The 23,325-nt window shown below is 43.3% G+C and overlaps 1 protein-coding gene across 1 annotated transcript in view; it reads left to right on the top strand.

The window, feature by feature from the left end:
- The window catches only part of FEN1 (flap structure-specific endonuclease 1), a 38,674-nt gene extending 18,105 nt beyond the window's left edge, over positions 1 to 20,569 (top strand). Inside the window, exon 2 of the mRNA XM_069623889.1 lies at positions 19,203 to 20,569. Coding sequence (XP_069479990.1) covers positions 19,227 to 20,372 — 1,146 coding nt within the window. The 5' untranslated portion in view covers positions 19,203 to 19,226 and the 3' untranslated portion in view covers positions 20,373 to 20,569. The remainder of the gene's footprint in view (positions 1 to 19,202) is intronic.
- Positions 20,570 to 23,325: the final 2,756 nt, after the last annotated feature.

The following is a 23,325-nucleotide window of genomic DNA, read 5'->3' on the forward strand; positions in this document are numbered from 1 at the left end:
TGGCGGTGGCTGTGGTGCGTTTGTCAAGTATGGTGTGGGGCGCCATGGTCCCATGCATGCTTCCATTGCCTTGGAATGGTTGTGGGCAAGGCCAAGGGTTTTGGGTGCATGGGCGAGGCCGTAGACCACTGCATGTACCCAAGAGGCTAGGGTTTGGCCACACCTTTGCTTCAGGGAGGGCAGTAAGACATTGGCACATGGAAGGATGTTTTACTATTACAGTTTTGCGATATGGAAATTTTATATGCAGCTAAGTACGTATACTTCATTGGGGGGTAACTGCACAGGCGGCTATCATTTTTTGGTGAGTGCAGGTAGACTTCATTTGGGATTGGGAGTGCATTGGAGGCAATATGAGGGTATTTGCAGTGGATGTATTATGCTGTTGTGCCTGCAAAGGCATAATGGCTTGTGTGCATGGCTAGGGCCCTTGCACCCAACAGTCTGGCCACTGTTTGGAAGTGGGTTAGAGAATGTAGCCTTTTTTGAGTCTGTTACTGTACCCATACGTACCGGTAGCCGAGAAAGCTACCATCACAGTTTTGCGATATGGACCTTTAACGCAGGTACTCGCATATACTTCATTGGCGGGCAGCTGCAGAGTCGACTATCCTTTTTTGGTGAGTGCAGGCAGACTCCATTGGGGATGGTGACTGCATTGGAGATAATATGAGGATATTGCCACTCGGTGTGCTATGTTGTGTTGTGCTTGCAAAACCCCTACTGGCTTGCACGCTTGACTGGGGCCCTTGGACCTAAGAGGCTGGCCACTGGTTGGAATTAAGTTTAAGATATTGCCTTGGTTGTGTTCCTTACTGTGCCCATTCGTATCTGTGGACAGGAAAGGTATGTGGTCACATGTTCCCATGCATTGCTCTGTTGCCTTGCAGTGGGTGTGGCGAAGGACTAGGCTGCTGGCCACAAACCCGCAACGCAATGCTGCCATGTATGGGGGTGCTGTGATATTGGTATGTGGATTGCACACAAGTACAAAGAGTGCATTCCCTTTGCCTTAGGTCATTTGCATAAGTTATTATAACCATACCTTGTGACCTACCATAGACTTTTAAATAAGTGTCCTAAGGTGCGTGCCTTTGCAGAATCACTGTGGAGGACATGTTATAGTTCCTACAGCAGTATTGGTGAGATAAGACTCCATTTGTGTTAGGAATGGTGTGGCCGTGAACAGAGCCTTGCTTCACGGAGTGTAGTAAGAGTGTGACATGAAAGGATTTTTTTTTTACCGTGTAACTTCTGCGACATGGCCCATGTACGCAGCTACTGACATATAATTCATTGTCGGGTAGGTGCGCCCACGCGACTACCTTCAGAGGCCCTTGGGGGGGATGGGGAGTGTATTGCAGATGATGTAGGGATTTTTGTAATCTGTGTTCCATGTTGTGTTGGGAGTGGCAAGCCCCTACTGCCGTGTATGCATGGCTACGGCCCTTTGACCTAAAAGTCTGGACACTGGTTGGAAGTAGGTTTCAGGATTCTGCCTTCTTTGGGTCTGTTCTTCTACTGACATGTAACTCCAGCATACACTCTTGGATATATGTATGTCTCCTGTGGGTGCTCACTGTTACCGAATGGTTGTTGTCATTTTGCAGTTGGTACACCAGTAGAGGTGGCGTGAAGTGCCTGCACTTGCATATGGTGTACGTCATTGGCCTTGTTGCCGTTCACTGACTGAGATGCCACCATTTGTTTCGTATGGTGTGCCTCTCCTAATAACCTGTGCTTTGAGAGGGAAGGAAGATTTGCGACATGACACAAGTTAATAAGCATTACACATGTAAAGTATGGATAATGTACAGATCAACCCACATACATTTGCAGCCGACAAACATCAACACTGTTAAGTCCAGACATATACAGGACGGCAGGCCATCCGACTGTTAGCTTTGTTTTGCGTACTTGTTGAGATAGCCAATGAACGCGGTTGGCGCTTCTACTGTGTGCAATTGTAATTTGTGCATCGCTTCCATTACCTATGTGTGTACTGTATACACCATTGCAGCAGTCACTGGCATTCTGTGACTTTACTTGTGGACAGTCATTCCTCACGGCTTGCACTCCAGGTATTTTCTATGTGCGTGCCAAGCGTAGTGAACTCTTGTCATGTGGGCACCTAGCTGCAGAAAGGAACAACATAAACAAAAGCAGACATGCGCACAGAGCATACAGTTTGAGAACATTCCCATAGTTTAGTAACACCGCAGTGAATTGTTGCATGTGCTTTATTTTGCTACAGAATGTTAACGAAAACGTGTTGGCTGCATTCACTGCCCTTTATTTTGCAAACAAAATCCAGTGACCAATGCCATCTGTGCGCTTCTGTACTTCTGTTCTCTTTGGAAGGAGTAGTACTTGGTGGTGCTTGGTGGGCCATGTGGAACACATTTTCTTAGAAAGGTAGACAAGGTAACAGATGGTGCCTCTGGGATGCCTTACAGCATAAGGGTTGCAGGTTGTTTCGTATTGCCGGAACCACAAATGGACATACCGGCCCACATCGGTCAGCCCAGTTAATGATGGAAAAGAAATCGCTTATGGTAATCTTCCATTGCTTGGTCCACCACCCGTCTATTGGAATGTGGAATGCGTGCCACGTGCAGTAAAGTGCAAGATTTCTGAGAAGAAAGAGGAATAAGAGTAGATGTAAGTAGCCAGTATTGGTGGCAGCGTACAGTTTGCGGGAAGGATGTCGTCATAGCTGGCTGCCTCATGGAACATGTACTGTGTGTTAGTGAGTACCGCCCTATGTTAACCCACTGCCTTGCTCGCTGTTTTGTAGGTGATACTATGATTGTACGGCTCCACACAAGCAAAATATCTGGGAACGTTGCCACCAGATGCTCTTTTGATGTGTTTCCTTTTTACATAACATGACTGGTAGCGAGTGTCTGTCTGCAAAGAAAGCAATAAAACAAGAACCCTTATGGGGGTCACCTCAGATTGCTGGAGAATGGAGGAGCTGCTTTGCTAAGAAGTGCGTCAATGAAATGTGAGCTGTCGATGTTTGACCGATGCGTGCACCTGTGGCCGTTAAAACGTTCAGTACAATGAGGGTGCGTAGACCTAGTAATTGTGTGAAAGGGCATAGAAAGGGGAAAATGGGGATTGTATCACTGCACGAGTGAGCAGGTGTGTTTTAGTGCATGACTTGCGTTCCCTTTTCGTCTTGCCCTTTATGTCTGCATTGGCAGGGGGTGGGGAAGAATGCCAGCAAAAGGAAATACAATCACAGTTTCAATTTACAGGGAATGGTGGAGACATGGCAATGTAACGGTGCGTCCTTACTGCAGTCCCAAAGCTCTGTATAATGTACAGAGAGAAATTGTGTGGTAGAGTAAATTGATAAATATACATACAGAACAGCAGCTTAATATATTTTATTCGTAATGCGCATGATATAAAGTTGTACTTGCATAACTTTGGCAAATTCCATACCTGTATTGGGTGGGCAAGAAATTACAGTGTGGGCGTATGGGATCCTTGCAGACTACGTTTGGGGCACATGGGCAGAGCAACAGTAGTGTAAGTTATGTATCCTTTTTTGCTATACTTCCATACAATGTCCGACCTTGGAGCTAAACATGCTCCCCCCCCCAAGGCTGTTTTACAATGAGCGTGTGTCCTGTTCGATTGTAGCATGCATTTACGAATGTTAGTGTTATTACGGTGAGGGTAGTACAACGTACAAATAGAAATTATGGTGCCGTACGCGCACAGATGGCAACATACATAAAAAGTGCTTTTACAGTGCCTAAGGACCAGTTATATGTGCAGCGTGTTACGAGGCAACGGGGGGCGATGGCAGACAGTGTGTATTCGCTGCCTCAGAATACATGGGTGGGTGGCCCATTGTACGCAGTTTGATGTCGTGCAGCATGTACCTGTTTGGGGCTGCCGTTCAGCAAAAGTTAGGGTGTACGTTCGTCAAACATTGTAAGGGGGTTATGGTGTTTCATTTATACAATAAGAAAGGGAAACGGAAGTTTGAAAACGTAAGCAGTAATGCAGTGGTTGCAATATGGCTGCCGAGCTACAACCCATGCGCTGCAGTGAAATGTGTTGGATATCTTTTTTTTAAATGGTGTACATAACAATGTAAAATTACCTTATGACCTACACAATGCCAGTGGAAAGCAAGGAGCCAAATGTTGCAACAGTTAGGACAGTTACGTAAGATGTATGGATGCATTCATCAAGTTGCATTGTTATTGTGCAGATTGTCGGGTAGGGTACTGTTGTGTTGTGCATTCGGGTTGTGTATTGTGTGGAAGCAATGGCAGCCAATGTCCACTGCAGTGGCTAAGGGGTTTGGTGGCTGTTGTGTGTGGTTAGTGGTATGTGGATAGATGTTTGTATGCATAGTTGTACAGTGCAGCAGCAATTGTGGGCCGGTGTACAATGTTGAGTGCATGGCTGGAGGCCCTACACTGTACAGCTGCGTAGTGTAATATAGGTGTGCATTGGAAATGGTGGTATTGCTATGTGTATAGCAGAAATAAATGACACATTGCACTGTGGACCTTGTAGAGAAGTATAATAGCAATTGTTGCAGACTTACTGTTTGCATTGAGGAGGGCCTATACTGTGTTTTGTGTATCAAGTGTGAAATGTTGTGGTACTGGTTGCTGCATTATCTGTGGGGAAAAGAGAACGGAACATAATGAGCAGGTATTTTGTCAGTTTGCAGTCCACGACATAGCATTCATTTCTTTACTTTGTGGACCCTCGTAACTAGTACTGCCTTATGCTTTGAACTAGTGTACCATGCAATGAGCGCAGTTCCAGTGTTTCTTTGCATAATCATTGGGTCTTTGGGGGGTGGGGGGAATCTATGCTGGATTTTAAAAAAAACCTTCCAAATGTCTTTGCTACTATGGTGCACAATGAATGATAGTCACGTTTGGAGTGGTTACAGCACTTTTTAAGGTGTACTCTTGATTTAGGAGGAAATGTAATGGTTTACATGTTGGTAGGATGGGTGGCGTTGTATAGCAGGTGGTATTTTGTAAATGTTTACCTGCTTCCTTTTTGTACCACTGTTTCTTTATGCGTTTGGTTGCTGCTGGTGGTTTGCAAGTATTGTGGCATTGTACTTTGCTAGTGCAGGATTCTGACGGTAATTGCGTACCTGTTGGCGTACTGTAACTGCTCATACTTTGGAAGTGTTTCATAATGTTTGTAGCACAGTAGTTGTTGAAGGTTCAGTTGGATTGTTTTAATGCTGCAAATAACATTGTCGTATTCTGGTTGCAGTTAGATACCAGGTGGTGTATTCTAACTGTTTAGTGTCCTATTCGTAAAGGGTATGTTTAGAAGGTTGTGTATTCCTGTTGCTACTTGGACATCTGTGTACATTCTGAAGTGGTAGTGTACCATTATGGTGTTGCGTGATGATAGGTCCATATATCTTGGAGTTATGACTATTCTTGTAGAGCTGGTGACTGATTTGCATGCGTGATGGTTTCAGAGGTTCCTGAGGATAGTTTTTGCTACTGTGATTCGTGTACACATTGTTTGTGTGCGTGTATTTGTTGAGGATAAAAATGTCCAACACACGCTTTAGTGCATTTTGTCAATGCATTTGGAATAGAACATTGTTACTTTTGCATAGCAATTAACACCCGTTGTATTGGGAAAATTTGAATGGGCCCGGTACTTCTGTGTCTGAGCACTTTGATGGAAGGGTATGTGGTTTCTTTGCAGATGCATTTTTTTGTGGGTGGAGTTGGGTGTGGTTTGTCTTTTTGACTCTTTGTATGCTGGTAGTTGATGTAGTATGAGTTCCTTTCAATTTCTTTAATGGTACTGTTGCCAAATCATTTACAACTTCTGTTTGCGCCGCCTTTTCAAATCTTTCGGTTTCTGAGGAATAGGGTACCTTTTCAGATGGGGTGTGTACAGTGCACCTAGTCTATTGTAATCTGATGCAAGGAATGTCTGCAAAATTCACTTCATGCAGTCCTTCCAGTGTACCTAGCCGTGACAGTGCTATATAACTTGTGCCTTCTTTAAAGATTGTGCTGCCAATATCAATCAATGCTTGATATAAGGTTAGACCTTGCGATTTGTGAATAGTTACAGCATAAGCTATCGACAGAGAAAACTGTTCTTTGCGTACTTACATGTCTTTGAAAAGAAGGAATCGCGCCGTTGTGCATCCTATATTTTTGACTTCTGAAAGTTTGTCAAGTTGATGTTTACAAACTGAATGCTATTGTCCTGTGGGTATGTCTGGAAGCCAACAACTGTACCAAGTGCTAACTAAACCTTGCTCTACATCAATGTTACACTTTAGCATTACTCTACAGTTGACACACTTTAGCATTACTCTACAGTTGACACATAATGTTAACATTTTCTCCAAACCAGCTGTGTTGGAGTTCTCTAAGATTTATAGTTGTGCTATGCCTTGTTGACACATGGGTATTCTCATACTCTGTACGTCCAGTTTGTATGTGGCATGAATTTCCACTGGTGGTTGTTTTTGCAGCATTGTTGCATTAAATTGTACACAGCTTGCTAGAGTTGGCATTAAGGACATACAGGTGACACATTTCTGAGGTATTGTTCCATGACATCAGTAGCACATACGCCCGTACAGCTCATGGATGTGTCTAGTATTGAGGGTAGACTGCGCCTCCTTTGATAGTACACCAATCTGTATGTTTTTTTTTTAATGTTGGCGTATGTGAGGTCTGCAGACTGACGCATGTTTTGAGTTAGTTCTCTGTATTGGAAATGTTGCCAGAGATTTAATTCCTTATGCTTCCAAGACTTTTACGGCACTCTTTGTGTCCTCAGGTCTTGAAGATAGGTTCACCTTTGACTGGTGTTAATTGAAGTAGATTTCCGAAAAAACAATCGTACGTTTTCCTCCAAAGAGTTCTTTGTAGTCTGTTTTTGAAGACCTCTTACAATCTGAGGTGAATTAAAGCCAACATTAGGTTGGAGACATGCTCACCTCATCTATTAGGAACATTTTCATTTGTGTCAAAACTCTGCATAGCTCCATAACGGATTCTGCTGAAAGTTTACAGTACGCTAATTTGTTTTGGTGTTCTACTGGAAGGAGCAGCAATCGGTGTAGAGTGACTCCATCTATACCAAACCTGTAGGGGCAGTTACAATAGCAGAAAGGTTGTTTGTTAATTGTTGGAGGTATTTACTGATCATTTTTATTAAAAATGTTTTACCTGACCCAGCTTGACCACTTACATAACAGCAGTACAGGTTTGTAGTTGTCACAGGTGCAAGTTTTTCTTTCGTTCTGTATGCTATGTTCATTGGTTTCGACAAAAATGGTGCGCTGTTCATTGTTTAGTTGGGTTTTCAGTATTGCCAACTCTTCTGCACAATGCTCATACTGAAGCATAGTGGTGGTTACTTCCGTCATGGCTAATTCTGCCTCATTTGCTATGAGTGGCTGTCCAAGTGGTTCTCGACTGCCTGTTTGAAAAGGTTCACTGCTCTCAGAAGTGTCTACATTTAGTTCTTGAAGTTTTTCTTTTTGTTGGCGTTCATTGTCCAATATGGTGTTATACCATGTAAAGTTTTCATCTGTAATTGTACTTTTACTGGCATTAAAAGCATTTTCATAGGAGGTGTAGGTGGCTAATAAATCTTCTTTTCTCCATGGTTTGAAATGTTGCAGTGGAGTCATGTATACAGTTCTTTGTGTTGAGGAGTTTTTAATGACCACTTCATAGGATTAATTGGGCTGCATTTGGGAATTTTCACCAGGCTGCCTTCACACCTTTCCACGCTGTATCTACCTTTTTTTCCTGATTTGGTTTAATGTTTTTGTATGCAAAGTTTTGGGCTATCTGGTACAGGCACAAGGCTTCTAAAGTGATACACCTGTTCGGGTAATAGGTGTCTGATAATTTGTTCTTCAAAATGTCCTCGCTGTTTGGCTCACTTTAGGCTATTGTTAGTATGTCTTCGTACGATTTAAAGTACTGCAGTGGAATTGCCTGCAATGTACTGTACATGTTATGTTACTTGGCATTTATATAGCGCTCTATGTATCATTGGTATGATCTCAACGCACTAGTAGGTTGAACGCGCAGTAGAGAGGTGATGCGTGGGAGCACCAGTTGTGTGCGGCTGATGTAATAGCAGTATGGTAGATGCATCCTAGCGTTGGGGGTGGTGTTGAAGATATTATTTGGAATGTGTGCTGTCTGGTGGGTGAACATCCAGACTGGGATTGGCTGTGTTAGGCCTGAAGGATGCTTACGTGAGCAACTAAGCCGGAATGTCATCTGATAGCTGCGTTTTATTAGGGTGTTGAGGTACTCATGGGGAAGTGTTTCTATGTGAACAGCTAGGCTAAATTTGTCAGGGGTATAGCTGTGTTCTAGTTGAGTGATGATGTATAGTAGAGAGTAGGCGTTATGATATGATGATTAATTTTATTGACACACGAACACAGTGACAGTGGGCTGGTCTTACGGTGACAGGAGGCGTATAAGGATATACATCAACATTGGCCTTCCATAGGAGGGCAATTGCATTGTAATCGTTGATTTACTTTGATGATTTGCTCCTTTTTATGCAGTATGTGTTCTTAGGAGATTTTCCTTTCACACTGTGTCGAACCAAAGACATGCAGCTGTTTACTTGGCCTGTTGTTGAAACGTCTAGGGAAACCAAAGCAGCATTTGGTGTAGTATTTGCCTTTGCAAAACTTGTGCTCGTAGGTCACTGTGTACTTTCCGAAAGGGATTTCGCAAGTGACATATTTTGTAAATGAACTGCAAAACAGTTTCATCACTCTCCTCACCAAATTTAGGAGCATTTTTAATCCACAAAAGCATGTGGATGCGTGGTTCTCATCTGGCTTGATATTCCTTTCTCCAAAAGAAGTGTTTCACTTCTCTGAGGGGAGGAAGTGCTTTATTGCAAATGAGGTGCATCATGGCAAGGAAGCGATGATGAAAGTAGCGTGATTTACTGGATCGAGAGAGAAAAGCTCTCCTGGTGTTTTTATGTCTACACCTGTTTTTGTTTGCTATACGTAGAAAAGTGTGCAAGTCTTCCCAAAAAGTGTGCAAGTCTTCCCATGCATACTCTGCACAACTTAAAATGACAAACCATGTGGGTGGCCCAAAGTTGAGTAGCATACACCGTACATCTGCGAGCCTTCTGAACCAGTACCCTTTCGTACCATGCATGTTTGCCAAAAGATTAGTAATACTTGACTGTAAAACTTTGTACTTCGCTTGCACCTTTTCAAGTAGCTCTGTAGCAGACCTGTTTTGAAAATGGGAACCTGTTTTTTAATGTGGGTGCAACTCCATAACATAGCGTTGCCAGTTCACTTTCAAAGAGCGGGTGGAATATGTACTCCACGCTCTGTCTAAATCTAGGGTCTTAAATACATTGTAAAAATCAGTATTCTGATGCTGTTATTTGTGTGATCTTTCATCATATCTTCCACCTTTTCCAGTCGGGAAGAGTAGAGGAAAGGCTCGTGCTTCCACACTTTTTTCCCATATACTGATTGGCGCTCCTTTCGCTTGCCACATTTGATATGTTTCTAGTGCATAGTCTATGCTATCTTTGGAGTGCAGTGGGTGAATTGTATAGTTGCCTAAAATGTTGGAGGCTGCACTAGGATCTACACTTTCAAATTGTCCAGTTGTTGAAGAGTCCTGAATTATTTTGGTTGTTTCTCATGTTTTCTTGAATGTTTATTTCCTTTATAGTATTCTATTGCAACGCTTCCTTAACTTTGGTTAAATCCACTAGTTACTGCCAATTTTTTTGGGCTTTTGTAGGTACACCATTTACCAGGATAATCAAAGATTCTTGCATTGGCCTTTGCACTCGTAGAGTGTCTACATTTTTTTTTGGAGCACTAATGGTAAATAAACAACTTTACCACAAATGCCTCTCAGTAATTAGGCGGTTGAAGTTGTATTATTGCTTGAATTGGGTGCAATGTTTGGATTATAATGCTCTCATATAAATTAAGCTGCTGCAGTGCGTTTGGCAGTGGAAATAGTTCCAAATTATTACTAATTGCCCGTGAAGGCTTTCGGTTATTAAGTTGTTTGCAGTGCAGTATGTGCACATTATGGAGGTGTTCATAATGTTGTTTTTGTTTTCAGCTATAAGGTCCAGAGCTATTTGAAACCATTGGGATTCCTCATTGTTTTCTATTTTCTGCATTATATCTTTAGTTTTGGTGCTCTTTCTGTAACAAGTTCCACGACAACACACACATACTTGGTTTGGAATTTCAGCAGATGTGCTTTTGAACTTTTGTATTTCTTTTCTGTATGTGTGATATAAAAAGTTGATAGCTGCACTGTTAGTACTGTTGTATGAAAATGCTGGAATGTGTAAGTGATCTTCAGTTCCACAATATTTCCTTTGGATTTTCTCCATTTCATCAAGCACTTGTTTGGCTGTACCGTGTAGGAGAATATCATTTAAATGCTGCAGAGCTAAAGCTGGACTTTTTGCATAGTAGTTTGTAAACTAGATTTCTGACTGTTGCTAACATTTTGATACGGTGGAATGTTCTTTTGCAAGCAGGTCCAGAAATGCAGGCTAAGGAATGTCCTTGTATTCCAGTGTAGTTGCGCACTGGACAGGAGTCCATAGTTTGTAGTCTTTTTCTTTTGTCGTTGCCTTTGACATACTGATTGAGGAATTGCTGCAAAGATTTGATTAAGCATTAGCGAACGTTATAAATTGATGTGCAAGGCCATTTGTAGGTGAGGCGTGTTGCTTTGGTGGAATGGAGAGTGACATTGATGGGGATATTTCTGGAAGCAGTGTTTCCTCTTCCATTATGGTATTGTATATCTTTTCATACCCTTGACCACTCCGATGTAAGGCAATTTGTTTGTTCTTGTTTGTATGATTCTTCATTGAAGTATGGATCTGTGTTGGTGGTGTGACTCCACTCACCTGTACAGATGTGGCCAAAGGTATCTATGATGATATTGTTTGTTTCGAAGTAGTGCTTGCAATTTACCAATTCATCTTGTTAATGGTTTAATTCTGTTAAAAAAATTACTATAAACAATTTCCATTTCACGATCATTGCATGGTCTAAAAGAGCTTCTAGGATGACTTTTCTACAGTAGGTTTTGAGGATTGAGTGTGATTTCTGCCCTCTATAAGGTTCTGAAGGACTCTCTGGAATTATTTTTGTAAAATTACTTTTTTAGAATACTAGCTTGTGGTTACATTACCATTTGTACGTGCTCTCTTAGCAGTAGTGTGCGTTGCACTATATTTAGTGGTCTTTTCATTCTGGCATCTTGACAGATCAACTACACTGTCTTCACTGGTAGATGCATCCGTTTTTCCTTAATGACCGATTTACCACTTCTCCTTCAACTTTCTGTTCAAGTTCAGCTTGCAGTGGATGGCTACTATATGTTTTTAGGTTGCATGGCTCTCTTTCTATATTGCTTGCTCGGAGTTGCAGTTTGGTAGGCATTGTGTAGTAGCTGTTGGCGAAGAAAGGGAAGTGTGGGTGTGCACATTTTCAAATGTATGTGTACAATGTGCATGAGTGGGGCAATAGGAGGGTAGGCATATAACTTAAATTATGTCACTGTGCAGTGGTCTCTAACTTTCAGTTGGGGACAGTATCTTACTATGTGGGGATTAGTAGAGGTGTCATCAGTAACAATGAAGTACATACTGGTGGATTGCCGCATATCTATATGCTACAATAAAACAATGGTGCACTCTTCTAGTAACACATAGAACAGTATGATGGTATTGTATGTACTTTGTTGCTTGCTGAAAGTAGGTTTATTGCAGGCTGGATTTTGAAGTGCACACGCCAGTGGCTTTCCGGAATGAGGTGGGTACTGCATCTGTACAAGAAGATGGTAACAAAATATGTTGGCTAATGGCATAGTGCTTACATTTGTGCAATACATTCTTCAAAACAATAGGGGGATGTCTTGGCGGGAAGAGGGTGTGTGTGTGTGTGTATAAATGGAAGGCTTACAATATGAATGGGCACTTGGGAGCATAAACATGTTTAAGGGGTTAGGTAGATTATTTTGGAGTGAAGTGTATGACCTGTTATTAAACGTGTGTATTAGTGTAGGCCCATTTACTTTCAAAAGGCAGTACTTCGCATTGTGAAAGGATGACAAAAAGGTGCAGAAAGATGTACAGAGTGCAAAGCAGAATGGTTTTGTGCGTGCTTTTGCATGTACTTCTCTGCATATGTATGCTTGCTACATGAGCACAGGCGTTTCTTCTGGGCTTTAATTTCCTTATGCACGTTTATGACTGTTACTGTTGTAAATGCACACACACTTTTTTATTGTTTAACTACTGTTATCTGACGTGCAGCAGGAAACTTATGCTTGCAATGTATGCACTTGGCTTAGTTTGGTGGGAAAGGCTGCCAGATCATTTAGTCCTTTTTTTATTTTTTTATTTTTACAACTTTGATAGGAGGTGCGTAAATGGGTGGGGGTCATTGTAAAATTGACGGAATAAAAGAACGGAGTAGTCATTTCCATATACCAATGGCTGATATGGGCAAATGGCAACTTTGCCACCACTTACCACTGTAGGAGCCATTTAATGGTAGGTGATGGGAGAAATAACAGTACAACATTTGAGTATGTTATGGAGATTCACTGCTAGGTACCCTGTTGCTATGAATTTATAACACAGTTGCCAATGAACTGTACAAAAAATAGTAATACCTACTAGGCGTGGTGATGGATAGCGATGCCGATGTATATTGGTGCAGAACTCGTAGATTGTTTTACAGTACTTTCCTGTGCAGGTTCTTTTGATGTACAGGACATTTGACATCTGCGTGTTTAAAGGTTAGTATGGACTGTTCACGCGTTACGTGCACAATTCTTGGATGTAATTGGTGAATGTGTATTTAATCGTTTAACGGTTGCCAATCAGGGAGTGCTGGTAAGAGTACTGGAAAGGGAAGGACTGGCCCTGCTTTAGTGGGGCGCGTCCCTCGCAGTGGTTGGGGAAAGCACACATGCTACATGCTGCCCTTCTTAATGTGCTTGTCATGTAAATGGGACAACACTCTTCACAACTTCCACCAAGACGCCCATTTTCTATGATGCTTAAAATGTTTGTGCAGCCCCCCCCCCACACAGGGCAATATGTTCATGAAAGCTGCAGCATTTGGAGGTGCGCACATGCTACATCGGGGGCTTTTTAGGGTGGCTGCAATGGAAATTGGACTGTGCAGGAGTTTGTATTGGTCAATATGATTTCCTGGTTGTGATGTGTAGCAACAGATTGTGCCAGAACGTCTGCTTGCCAATGAGAGTGGAGATGGCTACGGGGACGGGTGTGCCATTCAGTAGGCGGACTATATGGCTTTTGGGTGACTCCTGGATACATTGGATAAAAGTTTACGTAGAAGGCTGTGCATTTGCAGCACACTTTTGTTTCCATAATGCCGTTGTACACTGGTATGTAATACGTGGGATGAAGTGGCTCCATGTGGGTCCTCTTTTGTGCCAGTTTGGTGACGCTCGCTCATCCAGAGATGATTATTGTTAATTGTTGAGGGAACAGTTTAGGGCCTGTTATCGGCATTTCACTGCAGTTTGCAATGAAGGCAACATTTCGGAAACTCATGGAAATGTTTCCAAAATCACACGTCATTTTTTCTCACATTGCCCAGAGACCGATGTGGCTGCGTTCTTCCTCGTGTGGACTACAAATGGAGAAAGCACTGCGCAATGTGAACAAGGCTGTTTGTGCTTTTTTGTGCGACGTTGGCATGTGCTCCTTCCACAATGAAAACATTGTTTCGTAGTAGCGACATTTTTTCGTTCAGATGGAGTTCATCTGACTGATGCTGGCAATGAGTTGTTTCTGCATAATATCCAAAATGCAGTGCAGCACTTCTGCAAGTCTAGAAAGCATTTTCCCTGTGGTTGTTCACCACTTCCAATGTTGCAAAAACAAACCGCACAAAAAGGCTCTTTTCAGAACCATCACTTAGTTTTGCAAATGCATACTATGCTTTAACTGAGTCACGCCGCCCTTTGTTGCCATTTCTGTACGCGGCGCTCATAGGCTGCGCCACCGCCTGCATGCTTTCTGTCAACTTCTATTTTTCAACACTTCAAGGTGGCTCTGAAAAGAGCCTTTTGTACCCCCACCCCACCCCCTGCTTTCTGGTTGTGTAGCATTTTTCCTGTTATAAAGCCAGCAATGGAAGGGAGATTTGGCAAAGGGTACCAACCACAGGGATAAGAAATCGTACGTAGAGAGTAGATGTGGGGTGCACCTCACTTGGGTAGGGAGCGCACTCTGCTCCCGGGCCAAAGCCTCAAAAGCACTTTGAAAATGTTCCTCCCTACAGTACTGCGTCGCAGTATATGCACAATACAGTGACCTTTTGAAAGGTACGAGTCTGTTGCAGTGCGTATGTCCTCCAAGGCTGCTTGCGGGACGCGGTGGCCCACTGGAGTGTCTCTAGTGGTGACAGGTGGAAATGCAGAGGATGCTGTAGAGGAAAATAACCTACTGCCTGCGTGGAAGGGGACAACCCTCCAAACAGATGCCTGGTGGTTCGCTTTCAGGTGCCGCCACATGGAGGTGGTGCCGTAGCTGTACAAACTAGGTTTCCCGCGACTGAGCGCTATGTTGCACTCACTCAGTGCATTGTACCTGGTTTACACGAGATTTTGGCACATCTCCAACGGTCCTAAATAGCTTCCACACCCACGACTCATGCTGGCTGCAGGCAATGGGGATTCCTTCTACTTTATTCTCTTTTCGATGTCCCTCCACATTATGACGCCTGTTGCCTTGCTCAGGTCCTTCAGAAGGAGTTGTTGCTGGTGAGGGTGTGGGTGCTCCTGAGTTAGAGGTAGTAGCAGAAGCTCTGGTGGCCATTACTTGGAAAGGTACTTTGCAGACACACAATTGGTGAGAGAGGCATTTCTGCACGAAGCAATGTGCACTGCTGCTCTTCTCTGGAAAGCCAAACTGGGATTGCAGCGCACTTGTGGGGTGTTTGTTCCCATTTATAGGACTGTTATGGAGCACGTCCAATGGCCCGAAGTCTTCCTACAATACCTACACGCATAAGGAAGAGTGTAGGATCTGTGAGGGTGCACTCTCACTGACATTGCAGAAAATGTTCCTCTTTCGATGTGCACAGATCTGGCTCGTGTCCACCAAATAAGGGACCACGGTGACAGTCTCCATTGTTCTCCGTTTCGACGCCTGTCTGCTGGACGTACATTGGGCCTAATACTTTGTGGCCAGGTGCATAGCTCTCCTACAGATACTCTTGCCATCCCGCAGTACTTAAATGTACACCACATGTGCATTGAACATTTCTACATAATCTTGGTGTGAGCATAATACTATAGGTGGAATGTTTATGTGCAAAGGTACTCGCAGGATGTGGTGCGCACTTCCCCCCTACTACGACTTCATCAAACGTTTCTTCACATATCTAGACCAGGGACGGTGTTATCAGGTGTCACAGGATGATACACATGTGCGCAGTTGGGCGACCCGACGTACGGTCCTGCAACTACTTACAGGCGGTTCTGTGCATGCAAACATGCGGCCCGAACTGGCGTCCTACGGATGCTTTCCTTGTTTTTGTGCATAGGGCAGCCAGGTGCAGCAGTCGTACAACTCCTCCATTTTCCGCACTTGCAATCATCCCCACTAGTGCCATGCCCTTCACACTTACAATAGCTTTCATAAAACAAAGAAAAAGGCCGATATACGTACACATTAAGATATCAATCTTTATTAGCACGCATTCATAGCCACTATTTGGAAGGGGGACCAGAAACAGATGCATATACTGGGGATTTTGCCATTTCAACAAGCTGCTGGTGAGGGGAAGAAGCGGTTGAGTTCTCATCGAAGCGTCTCTCATGACACGCAATTTGCAGGGATTGGGGGGCTGGGAAATGGGGAAGGCGGGCATGTGCAAGTCGGCCAGTGATGTCTTATTTTTCCCATATTATGTTCTTCTACAAAAACATTTCAAGGTGGCAAATTGGAGGAGCAATGCATCAATTTTGCCGTCCAGGCGGTGTACTTTTATATGTCCAGAGTTTACCTCTGTTTCGGTGGCCGTATGTTGCTGTGCAAAAGGTGCAGCTTCTGCTGTACTCCTTTGCATTCCCTTATGTTCTGTTAAAAGACAACAAATGTGGTTAATTTACATGAAGCACTATATTGCAATTGTCTTACTCTTGCCACTGCGTTCCCTACCTATGGGGTAACTATGCTCGCTCATTTCGTCATGCGGGAAATTCTCTGCCTGCCTTTCTAGGGTGCTTCCCCTTGCAGTAACTTTCCCTTTTCATAGTGTGGCGGGTACCACTGGGGCTAACGTCCTCGCTCATTTCTTCATGCGGAAAATTCTCCTCCAGCCATTCTAGAGTGGTAGCCATTGCTGCGCACAAACAGAAAACCTCATGCTTTCCTACTGTTGTACACTACCGGACCTGTGCCATTACAACATAAACTGTTGTGTACTCACCACGTTGCAGTGATGATCTGCTCTTGGTAGTGGACGTCTCTGCCTCTTCGTCCTTTTGTGCTGGTGTGCGGTAAAATAGATGAAGGCAAACGTCGCATCTCTTGTTGGTGCTTTACATTATGCTGCGTACCCTATGACTTTGCGCTCTTTGTTGTGAAAGCACAGACTTTGTACAGCTACTGCATTTTCCCTTCCCATTAACACACTTGCTGCTGTTTCTATGTTTTTTGTCTTTGCTGCTTGTTACCACTTTTTATGGCCACATCTCCCTTTCTCGGCACGTTGGACACCACCCGATGTCTGCGACAGACACAGTGTTCCCAACCACTGTAGCTATTAGTATAGAGCCACCGGCTTCATTATCTTGTACAGTACATCTATACAGACTAAGCGTTTCCTGTTAAACACTAATGGAATTCAGTGAAATAAACATTAAAAGGACGCTGTGGTTCAGTTGCGCTACTAAAACCCTATCACATTTCCTGAAAAAACTATGATAAAACAACGTTCTGGTTAAAGCGCCCTACTAAAAACCCATGCAATTCAGTAAAAAAACGTTGTTAAAGGGACGTTATGGTTAAGTTGCATTATTACAAAATCTATGAAATTCAATGGCAAATGTTGCTACAGGGACGTTGTGGTTACAGGTGAAACCGAAACCCACCCAGAAATTTGTGAGTTATGGTAAGGTACGCAACCATAACTTGCGCTACCACTGTGCACTGCAAGGACTAAAACTCATGACCTCAAAGATGACATCACAAATGTCATTGATGACATCACTGATGCCATCACATGTGCCTTTTTAATAACAAGCCTGCACAAGGGATTGTAAATGTAATGTTGCCACAAAATTATCAAAGGGTCATTGGGAGACCTATCATGAGATACATAATTCAGTACACAATCCATTGCTATAAACACCATTGCACTACAGACTTCTTTCCAGTATAGCAACCACCTCATGCAGAAACATATGCATTGTCTGCAGCATGCACCGTAGAGGTCCAATATTCACATTTTTGCCATGTTACATAGTATGATTGCTTTATTCAGAATTTCACGTACTGTGAAACATGTAATAAGCAGCTAATACCCCTCACTTACTACATATTTGTACTACTACACACAAACCATAAAGAGACCACAACGCACACAAATATGCCCATATACCGGGAAAGTAAAGTAAGCAAAAAAGCAACAGTATTACCAGAAAGTGTTCATAACCTAACTGATTTTCTTCATGCACAGAAATGATTGCTGTGTTTTTGGCCTGATTCGTCCCCTATGTACATGTATCACATGATGTGACTGAACCCTTAGGAAAAGAGTGTGGATATATGAGCAGGGTAAGGTCTACAAATATAGTACCTTTGAATGTTCACTATCTACATGTCAGTGAAGAAAAGCACCTGCTCTATATATGTCAGTGAACAAAATAAGAGGGAGCCAGACATGTGATGGCATCATTGATGTCATCATTGAAATGTCTGTTGTCATCTTTGAGGCCATGGGTGTTAGTCCTTGTACATAATCCTTCATTTGCTCAAGATTAGCCGCTGAGCCATTCCTGAGTCAGTCCCTTGTTTCAGTTTGTTCGTCAATGCAGCAGCAGTAAAAACTTCTGCAAGATGCTAGGTAGGTATGAAAATTCACGTGCCTCCTCAATTATCCACATACATACAGCGCATAATTTTCTATTCGCCAAGAGTGAATTAGGACTAGCTAGTCCTATTAGGAGGTCTGTGCCCAAGCATCCATGGTTCACTGAAGTGTGGAAATGGCAAGGGATTCAGTGCCTGAAGTCTAGGCTCTAGGCAAAGGTAAAGGTGCTCTGAGCCCATTGCTTGCGTGGATATCTTGGTTTATGAGGTGAGTGACCCCCTTCTCCTGGGTAGCAGCCTCTCAAAGTTCAGTGTTTTATACAGTACCACAAATGTCCTGGGACTAGGAGAATGTCTCCCTCCTCCTAGTTTACATCCAGTCTCTAGCATGCTTTTCTTGAATTACTTCAACTTCAGCTTCATCAACTCAAGTTCTTTCCACAGACTTTGCCATGTCACTGTTTCAACACGGTCCTTCAATTTGCCCCCACTGTCCAGTCTTCTGGAACTGACCAGGGAAATGCATCACAAAATGATCTACTAGTTTTGGTCGGGCTTTCGATACAGTAATGCTTAATGTAGTTCCTTTGTGATGGTGGTGAACTTTCTTAGTCATTCAAAAACTTGAGGGGGGGCACACCTGGGAGTAACCACTTTTTTCATAGTGGCTTTCGAGTGCATGGAACTGCCTTCCACACTAGGGCGTTACCTGACGTCATGGAAGTCTAGGGGAATAGTGGCTTGGTTACGAAGCTGCAGGCTGAGAGGTGTCAGGGGCCTTTTGGCTTTAGCGCAGACATCCAAGATTGTTGGCGAGTACAATTTGCCATCATTGGCTCAATGCTTTACTAATGCAGGTTTTTCCTAATTGACAATGTACAGAGTGCAGCCAAGGCAAATGATGAAACAGACCTATGCTTCATGTTTACTTCCTATTGATAGTTTTGTGTTGAAGTTGTGTATATAAATGCACCTTTCTCTGCATGACAGTTCCTCTCCTCTTGCAACACTAAACCGGTCTTACTATTGGAAGCCTAATTCTTACATTTTTTTTTTGTTGTTGTTGTCTATATTCTATGCAGGAACTTGCTAGTTGATCATTCAGAATGGGAATTCACGGCTTGGCCAAGCTGATTGCTGATGTGGCTCCTGGGTCCATCAAAGAGAATGATTACAAGAGCTACTTTGGCAGGAAAGTGGCCATTGATGCTTCCATGAGCATCTATCAGTTCCTAATTGCTGTACGCCAGGACGGCAACGTGCTGCAGAACGAGGATGGTGAAACTACTAGTCACCTGATGGGTATGTTCTACCGTACCATCCGCATGGTGGACAATGGCATCAAACCTGTGTACGTCTTTGATGGGAAGCCCCCTCAGATGAAATCTGGAGAGCTGACCAAACGCAGTGAGAAAAGGGCTGAAGCAGAGAAGCAGCTGGAGGCAGCTGTGGAGGCTGGCGAGGTCGAGAACATAGAGAAATTCAACAAGAGGCTAGTGAAAGTTACCAAACAACACAATGATGAGTGCAAACGACTGTTAACATTAATGGGAATCCCTTATGTGGAAGCTCCTTGTGAAGCTGAGGCAACATGTGCTGCCTTGGTTAAGGCAGGCAAAGTTTATGCAGCTGCTACAGAGGATATGGATGCCCTGACTTTCGGGACTCCAATTCTGCTAAGGCACCTGACTGCCAGTGAGGCCAAGAAGCTCCCCATCCAGGAGTTCCACCTGAGCCGCATCCATCAGGACATGGAGCTGACACACGAGCAGTTTGTGGACCTGTGCATTCTCCTGGGCAGTGACTACTGTGAGACCATACGTGGTGTGGGGCCAAAGCGTGCCATTGACCTGATCAAGCAGCACAAAACCATTGAGGAAATTCTGGAAAATATAGACACAAAGAAGTACCCTATCCCTGAAAACTGGCTGCACAAGGAGGCCCGTCAGCTTTTCCTGGAGCCAGAGGTGATAGATACAGAAACCATTGAGCTCAAATGGACTGAACCAGATGAGGAGAAGCTAATCGAATTCATGTGTGGTGAAAAGCAATTTAATGAAGACAGAATTCGCAATGGGGCAAAGAAACTAGCCAAGAACCGCCAGGGCAGTACCCAGGTCCGCCTGGACGATTTCTTCAAAGTAACAGGTTCCATCAGCAGTTCCAAGAGGAAAGTGCCAGAGCCCAAGGGCTCGGCCAAAAAAAAGGCAAAAACATCTGGTACTCCCGGGAAATTCAAAAAGGGGAAATAGGATCTTATTGCAGAGGCTTTGGATCTGCTTCTGCTCCGTTTTCACAGCAGATGCATGGAAACATTTTTCGTCCAGTCATAAAAAGTTATCGAACAATTAATCCGGAAAACCTTTACTGAAGTGCTCGTTCATGTGCTATTTCTAGGAGTTAACATTTTAAATACATTTGCTTTAAATAAAGTTCATTTTTGTTTAAATGCTGTTTTTGATTTGACTGCTTTTGTTGTCCTATGTCTTTCAGCAGAAGAATGCTTCTCATGGAACCAAAGCCTTTATCGTTCTGTACTGTGCTGTTGTAGATGCTGTGAGTTATGCAGCTTCAAAAGCTCTAGTGCCTTAGAGCTTGAGTTTGGCTGTGTGGCTCATTGAGGACTCAACAAATGTGTAAAATAACTGCACCTTCTTAAACTATTTAAAATTGGCTTGGAATTTATAACCTTCATAAATCGTGAGTGGCAAAATGTAAGACTGTTCAGACTTTGGCACTTGGTATGCTCTGCGGAATCACGGCTAATGTTTCCGTGCAGATATTGGCACTAAACGCATGAAATGTTTTAAGGGTCCAGAAACAACAATACACTGCCAGCGATTAAATATGTTGCTAAGCATACTGCATGGTTGACCCTTGAACTAAACTGGAATAGTCCACTTTATTGTAATTCAATGTTTTTATTACCAAAAATAGTACTCCAAAAGGCTTATAGCAACACAAAGCTTACATGTACATCAATATTACATGTGGTAGTGAGTATGAAGTTTAGGAGAAAAAAACGAAAGGGGAAAAGAACATAACTTCTTAGAAGCGAGCCAAAGAAATTGTAACGCATACCCCCCCTGAGCCCCACCCCTATGAGCAATCGTGGAACGGCGTTGACTTGACTGAATATGGAGCATACATGGTAAGTATATATCCGAAGAAGCTTTGGTGACAGTTTGTTATGTATGGCAATAAAAAGATGCTTTATCTTGGGTGTAAAAACCCCAGATGCCTTCTAAAAGTCTGAGCTGTGAAGTGCCATAGGCAGGTAGTCGTGTATTTTAATGATCTACAAATATATTCACTTTTGTGAAAGAAATCTAATGCAGGCAAACCGAATTGATGTCACCTTCTTGGTCTACCTATTTGTATCTGTGACTAAGCATGTTCAATGAGATGTATTGCACCTGGACCTTTAAATTTACTCGCATCTGCACTGTGCAAGGTGTCTTGAGAACTGTTTTACGGCAGTTCTACAATTTTAAGTGTCTTTCCAATATGCGACTAGTTTGGGACTGCTCCAGCAGATGTGCAGGTATGTCCTAGCTCTGCCCAGCCTTGCCAGCATAGACCAGTTTCAGATCTAAACGTATGCCGAAATCTATTTGGGGGAAGATGCCATCTCTGTATTACTTTAAAGCCTTTTTCAGCATACTGTCCACTTGAGGCTTTCTTGGTTCCCTTCCAATTTTTTTCACCAGTTGTCCTCGATAGTGTATAACGCCGAAGTATCTATGCCAATCCTTTGTATACTGGGAAAGACCATCATTCAACCTAGAGTGGTGGTATTTGTACACGTTAGAAATCGAGCAGCACTAGTAGATGAACATATTGTCCCTTCGAATTATGAGAGCTATCGATTTGCTGCTGCTCTGTTATGTTTTGTGGCTAATGTCAAGTTGATAGCATTTCGTGCTTTCTTTTCCTGCGATGCCAAACGTGGCTTTGCATGACTCATGCCATCGCCAGTCTCCAGGACACACGGTCCTCTAGAGAGAACTCGCCCCTCTATCCCTCCCCCTAAATCCCCTGAATGTATTTCCCTGCCTGCAGGAGTCCCGAGTGCCTGATCCTTGGAAAGTGGGAATTCCAACAAAGTATTATGCTCCCTTTTGGATCCTGCAACACCACAAGCTTAACAGTAAGCATCTCGAACAGAGACAAACGCAATCAATTTGCAAACTTTCCAGTCGCATCTGTGACATTGTAATGCATGTCCATCCATCTGTTGGAGCTTATCGTCTGCTCAATAGACGATCACCATTTTAAATGGTAATTTAGATGCACAAAGGAAAGTACTTTTCTGCAGGTGATAGATGTTGGGTGGCAGATTGGAGTGTTGGTTCTGGGAGTGGAGGGGCATGAACCGCAGTCAAGGAGAGAAGCTTTATCAGTGGTTAACAAGTGTGGGCTATTTACCTCTGAATCGCAGAGTATGTGGTGAAAGGAAGCCCGACGTTTCTTAGGTTCCTTTTGATCTGAATATTCATGTGACAATGTGCATAATGATGAATAGTTTAGGGTATGCAGTCTCCTGAGCGGAGAGCAGACTAGCAAATTGCTTGTAACAATCACTCATTCACAAAGGAGTAATTGGCATGGTGGTCGGTAATGTGTTGCACGTCTTCAGCAGGATCTGCTGAGAGGCGACCGGGTGGTGGAATGAGACTAACTGCTGGCTCGGGATCCCGTTGGATAGACTAATTCAGTCGATCCGGTAGTGCCATAGCTGAGTGGGACCTCATTTTGGGTAGGTGCTTTGAGGCTGGGGTTGCATTGTACCTTCTCAAGATGGGGATTAGCTGTTCAGATTTATCCGTCTTGAATGTGAGGGCCCATTAAAGACACGTGAGGGATTTGAAGGGTGGTCAGTTGAGTTGGGATGGATGTGGACTGCCGGTGGAGGGTGAATTAAATATATATATATATTTTGGTTTGATGAATGTGAGCAAACTACCGAAGGATGCTCCAGTAATACAGGGATTGTGTGGAATTGATTTAGGTCCAAAGAAGGCTTTAGTCTGTGAGGACAACAGTTGATACTATTGATTGCCCCATGCGTATAGCCCTAGGAGTGCCAGGATGTCCAAGTGCTTGTGAGATGGAGCAAGTATGCCACTGGTTCCTGTGGTGTGGTGCTACATGCTCCATTTATTACTAGGGTTATCAAAGTGCTGTATAGCAGCCACTAAAGGA

This window comes from Ambystoma mexicanum, chromosome 11 (genome assembly GCF_040938575.1).
Source record: "Ambystoma mexicanum isolate Mex_15411 chromosome 11, UKY_AmexF1_1, whole genome shotgun sequence".
Lineage (NCBI taxonomy): Eukaryota > Metazoa > Chordata > Amphibia > Caudata > Ambystomatidae > Ambystoma > Ambystoma mexicanum.